This window comes from Bacillus rossius, chromosome 6 (genome assembly GCF_032445375.1).
Source record: "Bacillus rossius redtenbacheri isolate Brsri chromosome 6, Brsri_v3, whole genome shotgun sequence".
Classification (NCBI taxonomy): domain Eukaryota; kingdom Metazoa; phylum Arthropoda; class Insecta; order Phasmatodea; family Bacillidae; genus Bacillus; species Bacillus rossius.
In genome coordinates, this window is record NC_086334.1 from 52,103,263 (window position 1) to 52,113,638 (window position 10,376).

At 33.2% G+C, this 10,376-nt stretch overlaps 1 protein-coding gene across 1 annotated transcript; it reads left to right on the forward strand.

Moving 5' to 3' along the window:
- Positions 1-208: 208 nt before the first annotated feature.
- LOC134533182 (protein FAM32A) lies at positions 209-10,351 on the forward strand. Its single transcript, XM_063370551.1, has 3 exons — positions 209-409; positions 3,254-3,395; positions 9,848-10,351. Exons 1-3 carry the CDS (start codon positions 345-347, stop codon positions 9,968-9,970), a joined length of 330 nt encoding a protein of 109 aa, XP_063226621.1. The 5' UTR covers positions 209-344; the 3' UTR covers positions 9,971-10,351.
- Positions 10,352-10,376: the final 25 nt, after the last annotated feature.

Sequence of the window (10,376 nt, forward strand, 5' to 3'; positions counted from 1 at the left end):
GTTGCACTTGTCCATCTTTACTGTAAATTGAAATTTATTACTCATATAAAATAATCAATACGAAGAGACGGTCTTGATGTCGGAATATTTCAGTAACAATCAGTAGTCATGTCGTTAGGTTAAAAACTCAGTGAGTTTTCGTATCTAATATCTACCAGTTCTTGTATCGGAAGTATTTGTTTCACTATTGGAAGTTATTTCCGACATTCCAAGTGCGTTGGCACTAGAATGCTTGTATGCTCGTTGGTTGGCACCATAGAAACACGAATGTGATATTTACTATTCTTGATAATATTGACAAATATTTGATATTGATTTGAGTGTTTTGGTTAGAAAATACGAAAATGTCGGAGTACGAAGTGTGTGCAAAAAGTCCATTGAAACTCAAGAACGACTCTGGTATAAAGAAGTAAGTTATAGTTTGTATTTATGCTGAGGTATATGAATGTTATATACATAAATACACAAAACCCTGGTCATCTATCGTAGACATATGACAATGGAAAGGTTTTCGACAATGTTCAGCATGCAAAGTTATTGAAGAAAGTGGCGATGTTAGAAAATAACAGGTGGGTGGTATAGTGGACGGAGGCTTTCCTTATAAACAGGGGACATATGGTGAGATTACAGGATGAGCTGTTCTGGTAGTTGTTGCGTGCACGTATTCAAATTTCGGTAAAATTCCAGCGTCGTGGCTTTTCCATGAATAAAATAATAAAATTACGAAAGTGATGGTAAATATGTAGTGTACGGATTAGCGCCAAAAAAAATCGTACAAATCTGAAATAACTTTCATTATATGTGATTTTTTTGGTAAATATGTACAGTCGCGGTAGATGCCAAAAAAAAATGCTTAAAATCTGAAAATACTTTTATTCTGTGCCCTTTCACTTCCTCTTTTCAAATGAACCGGCGGAGGTAAGAAATTCCAAATACTTTAGGAGATATCAAATTTTTAAATTTCATCATATGTAGAGTCGCGGTAGATGCCAAAAAAAGTGCTAAAAATCTGAAAATACTTTTATTCTGTGCTCTTTCACTTCCTCTTTTCAAATCAACCGGCGGAGGTAAGAAATTCCAAATACTTTAGGAGAAAGGTATAGAATTTTTTAATTTTCATCACAATACCTGCGTAGTATGCGGCGATGACCATTGTTTCTTGTCATAGATAATAAGGTTTCTTGTCATAGATAATAAGGTTTCTTGTTTACGAGTATCATGTTTCTTATTAGACAATTTTGTCACGTGACTGTTTCGTGATTGGCCAGTATTCAAATGAACCAATAGGTGATTATTTATTCCGTGATTGGTCAGTATTCAAATGAACCAATACGTGATTATTTATTCATTTATTGTTCAATACAATGTTTAATTAATCGGTCAACTTCTGCTGTGAACGACTACATCATTTCCTTATAGTGGCAAAGGAAATGTACCCGCCTCCAACTTAGGTGAGTTTTTAACGTTTCTAATTTTAAAGTATTATTTTTTTATTTGGATATTGTTGCGCAAGTAATAAGTAAAAAAAAAATTACGTTAGTTAATGTTCATCATTTGTCCGGGTTTTGTTAGGTCAGGTCAGTTACATTATAAATAATTTAAAACTAAAGAACCATTAAATTAAATTCACATTATTTTTAATATCCGCTTAGTTTGAAAGTATTTATAATGTAACTGACCTGACCTAATCGACCATTTTATTTATTACGCATTCACTAACACACGTCAAAATAAAAAATGGCGACGTTCGAAGGGTTAAACGGGCGTTGTATTGCTAAATTAAAAAATTCGATATCTCATAAAGTATTTGGAATTTCTTATCTCCGCCGGTTAATTTGAAAAGAGGATGTGAAAGAGCATAGAATAAAAGTTTTTTCGGATTGTTAGCATTTTTTTCCGCATGAATAAGCAGGTATTGTGATGAAAATTAAAAAATTCGATATCTCCGAAAGTAGTTGAAATTTCTTATCTCCGCCAGTTGATTTGAAAAGAGGAAGTGAAAGAGCACAGAATAAAAGTGTTTTCGGATTTTTAGCATTTTTTTTGGCATCTACCGTGACTGTACATATTTACCATTTTTTTTAGTACTAAAGCTTTTCGTTGTTTTACCATGAAATCAGGTTTTATAAAATCCTACAGGTATTTGAGAAATTGTTTTTTATATGTTACATTACAAAGCCTGTGTATTAACGTGGTTGTCACCATTTTTTGCTGTAAATGCGTTGCTGATCCTTTCGTTCTCCATATCGTCTGTCATTTGTAAGAAGGGGCCATCTTACATTTTTGTTGAAAATGAGTTAACTGCAGAAATACATGTTTTCTTTCATCCTTCATGGTCTGTAAGAAGGGGATAACTGTATCTCTAATAGTTTTTAAGATATGACAGGGGCTAACCATAAATAATTAAAATACAGTGATGCATTACAGTGTGCTCATTTTGTTTTTCTGCTCTCCTGAAAAGTTTATGTTTTGTAGGTTAGCCCCTTCTTACAAATGACAGACGATATATAAGAATGTGTATAATCTATACTTGGGTTTTGTGATGCAGTGGAAGGTAAATAAAAATTTTAAAATATGAGAGTTCACTGTGCATTTAAACCCAAGCATCAACCCTTTGCAGGGATATATATATTTTTTTAAGTATTTAGGAGGTGCGGAAAGACTAATTGTTACTTGCAATAGCATGTAACGTGACGTAAAAAAGGAATTATGGTAAATTTCTAATATTGTGGCTTTTCCTCCCTCCCCCCTGCTCCATATAGATAATTTCACAACTTGTGGTGACAGCAATAATTTTATTCCAGGATATAGAACTCACCAATGAAAACCTGGTAAACATTTCTTCCATATAACGTATCTGGGTTTATTCTTACATCCTTATGGTATGATCATATGGTACATGATGCTTGTTTTTTTTAATTTAGTACTTTGAAAGATTTTTGACATAATAAAAACTTGTGATATTACAATTAATTATGATAGTACCTATGTTAAATATGAAAAAAATATTTCCACAAGACATTACATAATTTGTTTGTATTGTGATAGTCAAGATTTTGTTTACCTACCAGGATCTTTCGATGTACTAAATTAAAACATGCATTATGTACCTAAGTTACCACTGGATTAACGTTTACAGAATTATGCCATCAGGATCAAGGGCTAAACTCTGATACTTCATACAGAACAATTGTTAAAAATGTACATCAGTGTATTATACAGTCTTAATAGTTAAATGTAATTTGTGTTGCAGAAAGAAAAAGAAGAAGGATAAACAAAAATTGCTGGAGCAAGTATCCAAAGTAACTGAAGTAGCCCAAGAAGAAGACGCACCTGTGAAGGAGATAAAACGGACGAAAGCTGAACTTGCATTCCAGAAAATGCAAGAGAAAATGGTATGTTTGATGACACACGAAGGATTTAAACAACACAGTCTCTTAACAGTACACAGTCGTAAGAGGTGGTATTACAGAGTGAAGTATGTTAGAGCATTGAACTGTCATTCCAGCGGATCCAGGTTTGAATCCTCTCTGTATAACCCAATTTTAGTTTTCCACCACTGTCTGTTTTTTTATATTTATTGTTCCACAGTTTTTCACCAACAACCATTGGTTTATTTATTTATTAATTTTAAATATCATTCTATTATCGTTGTTCTTTCATATAGGCCTATCATTCTACATGTAGTAAATTATATGCCTATGACTCAACCCGGGACTCAAACCCAGAACCCCTCGCACCGTAAGCTGGTGTGCGACCACTATGCTACGGAGGTCGGCCTGCTTCCTAAAATTGTACAGAAAATTGCTGGGATGCTTCCTGGCAATAGGTCATAGACATAGCATAGCCCATTTCACTTGTGTGTCACCAGCTGTAATGATCTTGCTGGCAAGACAGGAATGCCTTAAAGAAAAGTGGCATTGATCACAAGGTTCAGTAAAAAAAAATTGCAGGATAAAAATGGGCTGCAAGTCAAAATTAAAAATCAAAATATTTAATCCAACTTAAAAAAATTGGTTGTCTGTAAAGTCGGTTTACGGACGATAGTTTAACGTGACGTCATAACAAAACATTGATTAAATGATTGCATACTTTTATGAATAAAATTTAATCATTTTTATTTTAATAATAAAAGAATAAATACTTGAAATTATACTTTAGTAATCAGATTTTTGAAATGCAAGAATAATTAACCTTTATTGCCGAAATTGTTGTTGTAATAAGCAATGAAAACCACATTAACTTTTCACTTCACTTTATAAACAGTCGACGAAACAGTTCACGTGTAGATAACTTGTAATTAATTTTAAAAACTGGCATTTAGCTATAAAGTTTAAATATAATAATGAACAAGTTTTCATATGAATAAACTGTAATCAAATATCTATCATCAATTAAGTACAGTAGAGCACTCCTCAACCGTAATTCCCACAAACGGAACTCCCTATATCAGGAACTAATTTTCCAAAAAAAATTAAAACATTACAAAACATCTCCAAAACAATTCCAGCACTGGAACGAGGCATTTTTGCTTTTGCCTGACTGTACATGTCTTGTAGGCGCACGTGTGCACGTCTGTCAGAGAGCTAATTATAGCCAGTCTTTCCCGCGCATTGCGTAAATACACCACTGGTTTTCGCGTCGGACGTGAATTACTATAAAGATGTTTATGCTATAAGTAGTTTTATTGTTTCACTATGTCAAGTAAACGGAAAATTCCGGTTGGCCCGAGAGTATGTACACAGACTCCCACTACACACGCTGACACACGTGATAGCGAGTAACATTTACTTCCAGCGTGTGATGCTTTCAGTTTGTAGACAATAATTTAGTGTTCAAATATGTATTATGTACATATTTATACGTTATTATATGTTTAAACAGTCCACATTTACCTGTATTTCTCATCTGTGTTTTTTAATGAGATGCTTGAAGTGTTATTCTTGTGTATGTGAAATGTAAACTGTGCGTGGCAGTGACTATACACTCTCCAGGAAGTGTGAATCACTAGCACATCAACACAGAAGTAACACAACACTGCAGCTGTAGTCCTACTACCTCCCCCGAACCCTCTTCTTGTCCTCTTCGCTCACGCACGCACCCACCCACAGAGATAAGAAACACGTACCTGCCAGCTTGCTTGAATGGAGGTTATTCAACCGGCCCGGAGGCCGGCCCTACCGCAACTCCCCTTACCCGGAATTTTCCCATAACCGGAATAGACCTCCCCCCAATGATTCCGGTTGAGGGGTGCTCTACTGTATATGAATCACCATAATTTTTTAGTCAATTGTAACAAAAACTATTATTACTGCACTCGCCGACAGCGTAACGGAACAATGAGTGTAACAGGACACAGCGTAATGGGACACCTTTTCGTGCGTGCAGCTGGCGTTCATCGATTTATTAGGTCACGTCAAAATGTATTACAAAGAATTATTAAACTCTCTGAAAAAAAATTGGTTGTCTGTAAGTCGGTTTACGGACGATAGTTTAACGTGACAACGTCATAACAAAACATTGATGAAATGATTGCATACATTTATGAATAAAATTGAATCATTTTTATTGAATTATCACTATTTTGTATGGATACAAGGAGTGAAATGAAATCTACAATTTAATTGATAAATTTACTTTTATTTGCACTCATTAATTCAAAATGTTTATTATTGTAATGAAGAAATTATTTTAACTATAACTTTTATACATGTTTGCTATTTAACTTCTTCCAATCTATGTTATTCTTTTAAGGATAGGACGATGATAGGAAAAGTAGGAAACGAATGGGAGTGTTTCAAGTTTAATGTGCCTCGAAAAAGTCAAATCGATGGTTGTTCCAATCGAGTAGAAGAGAGATAGATGCGGCACAAGCGTACAATGAGCGTAATGGGACACAGAGTAACGGGACATTTTTTCGTGCATGCAGCCGGCATTCATCAATTTATTAGACGTCACGTCAAAAAGAATGTTGGCTGTAAACTGCTAACATAATGCTTGTATTTTATTAAATTGTAAGCATCTGTCCAGTATTATAACTGATTGAGGATAAATTAGCAATTAGGAATGCCATTCCGTAATGTTATCTTTAGAGCTGTATAAGAGAGTTAAGTATTATCATAACTGCAGTACATTTCTAAACAAATAGTTACAAAAATGTCAATAGTTGAATGTCAGATTAAAGACATGAGAAAATTTTTAAAAGGGTTCAATTCAAGCATATATTCAAAGATTAATTTTTTTTATTATTTAAAATTAGCAATGTGGAGTTATGTATGGTCGTATGGGTAGGTATTTCAAACATTAATAATAGTTTTGTTAAGTTTGTTCCTTTTCAGAAATTTTTATTTTGATATTTCTGGATCATTGTATGCACTCTAAAGAGAAAGAAACTAGTATGAACTTTTTACTTTGTTTGAAAAACATTTTATTAATTGTAATGGCAAAGGCAGTTACTGTGGTGAACACATAACAAAGCTAATTGATTAAAGTGAGGTAATGGTGTTTACTAAATTTTTGAGTTCCAAAATATCACACCTCTTTAAGTTGAAGTTATGTCACTGTCCAGATTATTTTTTTTAGTCTTTGGTATGGCTATGCATATTTTAACAACTGAACGTTTCATGAAATACAATAGTGAAAGCTGCAAAACACAGCAATAAAACAACAACGGAATGTCCTTTCCAAGGCTTCTCATAATTATTAACATTTATCATAAAAAAGGTAAATTTTTAAATAATTTAATGTGCAAAAGCTCAGCAATTAAATTTGGTTTGAAATAACATAAGATAAACTTGTCAACTTATTAATTTTTTTAATGAAAAATTAATGTTTAGTTTTTAGCCTTAAACCACTTATTTAGGTAATTTTTGTGTAGTAGAGCTGATAGTAAGTTAGTTGCAACGACAGTCATGACTTCTGTTAGTTTTGTTACCATTGTATATTATTGTATTGATGGGGTCAAGTGCACAGTTATAAGCACTGGACTTGCATACCCCAGTACCTGGGTTTAAATCCGGTACATCTGCCCGGATTGTGGTTTCCCTAGAGCCCCATAGGCAGGTGTCATGACAAGTTCCTTCCTCAAAAATTCTTTAGTTGTGTTGTTATGACATTCTATTTCTAATGAGCTCATTGATGATACATTAAAGTCAATAAAATTATTACTTTTTGTAGTTTTATGTAAAGAGTTTAATGAATCTTAAAATTTTATTTTCTACATAATACATATTGTTAAAAAAAAGTCCTTTCATTTTTTTTTTTGTCATTTAGTTTTGACACATCTTTGTTTCTGTAAAGTGTGTGTAATTTAATGCAAACAAAAATGTTTTTTTGTAGAAATATTATGCAGTAATTTTTTCCTAGATTTATCATGCATGCACATTTTGTTGTAACTAAGGTAAATGTACCAGTAGTCGTCATGCTAAGAAGAGTTTTAGAAAAAAAAAATTGTGTACATAACCTCGTAGGTGTATTACTGCCCCTACATGTTTGTTTTTAACCTCAAACTTTACTCTACAATGCTATCCAACACTCTTCGATAAAAACAAATTATTTTTGTAGATTTATAATTTTGAAAAAAGTGTGATTTCGAGCCAGTAGTCGTCATGCAAATTTTCGTGTTTACCAGTGTTCGTCACATGTTTGTGCCAGTAGTCGTCATGTGCGATTTCGGCTGCATTAGTTTTAATTCATGGATCCAGAATGATAGTATTGTACTATTTTGGCTTCAAATTTTATTTGGTACTATATTTTAAACATCAAAATGGCAATTCATAAAGATCGTTTAGTAATATAATGAATAATCCTCATTAAATTTTGAATTTACTTACAGCACTCACGGAACAAAGAGGGACAGCACAACTAACATGAAAATATAGAGCTGTAGCAAACCGTATGTATTCGTTACTGAGTAACGGATGCACCGTCTGCGTCTAGTAACGAGTAACGAAACGTTACACACGAATGCATTTTGTTACTCGCATTTCTCGTATATTTTACGCATGCGTGCGCATATTCGATGAATTTACGTTACAAAGAACGATGTTTGTTTATTAAGTAAAGTATAATTTGGAAATTCCTCGTCTAAGTTTTTTTACTGTTTATTAAAGGTATTATGTGTGTAGAAAAAGTTTGAGATTGGAACAGAAACAACGTAACAAAGTATTTTTTTACAAATTAGAAATATGTATGTTTTTCACTATCGCGTATTTTCACGTTTTTTTTGTTCTTATCTTAAAAGAGATATAATAAAGCCGCTCTAATGAGATTTAATTGTTTCTTGATTAACAAAAACTGTTTGATTATCAAATATTGTTAATTGTTTATATTCTATTTATTATTATTTACGCGACGTCATACTGTACGCGTACGCAATACGACTCGATTCGTTGCTGCAACATAACATAGCATGTTATGCGGTATCAGAAGTAAACTTTAAAAATGAATCAGGGCCCATCTTCCTACCCAAGGGCGATTTGCCTTTGTGTTTATCGGACAATGTGTTTCTTGGCACACTATTTTTTTCCTCTGCTCGTTTTATACTCATACCATTCGCTACATCTTTAAAAGAGCAGCTTCCATGGCTGACTCTTCATACAACAGTATTTTCCGTTTTGGCATTTTGCCCTGTAATTAAAGAACGAGGCACATTACAATGTTTAATTTACTTATTAATGTCAAAATATATATCGAATGACCCTTAAATTAATGTAAACCACAATGCCTACACAATTTCTGCAATCAATAAAGTAAAGTAATTTCCGACCCAGAAGTCGTCATACACATGCATCGGAAGTCGTCATAGGTGACGACTACTGGATCTGATCATAATAATGTACTTTGTCTATCAACAACAAAGAACCAATATTATTTAAGAACTCTAGGGTGTAACTTAGCACAACTTTAAATAAAATATTAGATGTACCAGTGCTCGTCAGGTATGACGAACACTAGCAATACAAGGTTTTTATTGATCCAGTTTTCGTCACCCTAACTAAATCATACAAAGAAAACGAATTTTTTAAAATAAACACTTTCACCTCTTCAAGAACATTTAATAACACATTCAGCACAAAACATCACGAATAAACATGAAAAGTTACAGAATTAGAAGTAAAAATGTGCACGTACGTCCTTAGTGTTTTAGTATAGGAATTCCCCTATTTATCTTCACTGCTCTACGAACTTTTGATGCACGGACTTGTTTTGATTGACAATAGTGTTTGTTCCGAAAACTATTGTGGTAATTTCAGCTAGAACGTCGACCAAATTTTTGTCAATATTTAAGTTGGCGATATATTGAGCTACTTCTCTATTATTTACATTTGAAGTTGCTAGTGACGACCATTGGAGCAGTGACGAGTACCGGTGCACTTACCTTACGATTTGTAACAAAAGTGAGAGATTACAAAATAACTCCAACTAAATTGGACATTGTACAAGAAAGACTTTTCAAACCAATCTTTATGTTGCAACTTAAAGCAGGCTGTGCAGGTGTGAGTCGTCTCGGCTCGGCTGTGCTGGGTCGTCGGTGGGGCTCGGGTCAGGCACTGCAGTCTGTGTGAACCATGATGATGGCCATTTCGAAGGCCTTCGTGGGACCTGACTTTTACATTTAATTTATAGACAAATTGACTATCCAGGCATCATTCATTATAAACTCATTTTGAATACTGCAATCTACGAGTAAAGTTCTGAGTAGGCCCATGTTAGTATCGTGTTTGGTCAAAAATACGAGAGCCAGACTCATGCGTGTGTGGGCTGCTTTACAGTAATAACAAAATGATAAATTGTTACCAGTTTCTAGCAACGCACTTGTATATAAAATGACTGTTCTAATTTTCAGCAAACAGAACGTATCAATCAGAAAGCATCCAAGACCCACAAGCAACGTGTTGAAGAGTTCAACAGACATTTGGACAGCTTGACAGAACATTTTGATATTCCGAAAGTCAGTTGGACAAAATGAAGAACTTTACAGTCAAACTTCATTGGTTGTGTCATGTTCAGTATGTAATTATTTTAAATTTTTGTATATAATTTTGATATTTCATAACATTGATTATATAATTATTAATTGGTATAATGATAACATGATTTATTTTTATTTTACTGATCAAGGCTAAGTTGTCAAAATTAAGGACATTGATGTCCAAATAATTCAGTGTGAGATGTAATGGTTTATTTTGACCTGTAATCCATCAAATTTGGTAATAGTTTCTACAAGTATTACAACAGAATGATTACTTACATTTCACAGTTTTTAATGTGACCAATATGAACTTGCTACATTTGCTGTAATCTTATTATAATAGATATTTGTAAATAAAAGAATGATGTATCAACATAATATTTTGGTTATTTATTTAATTTTA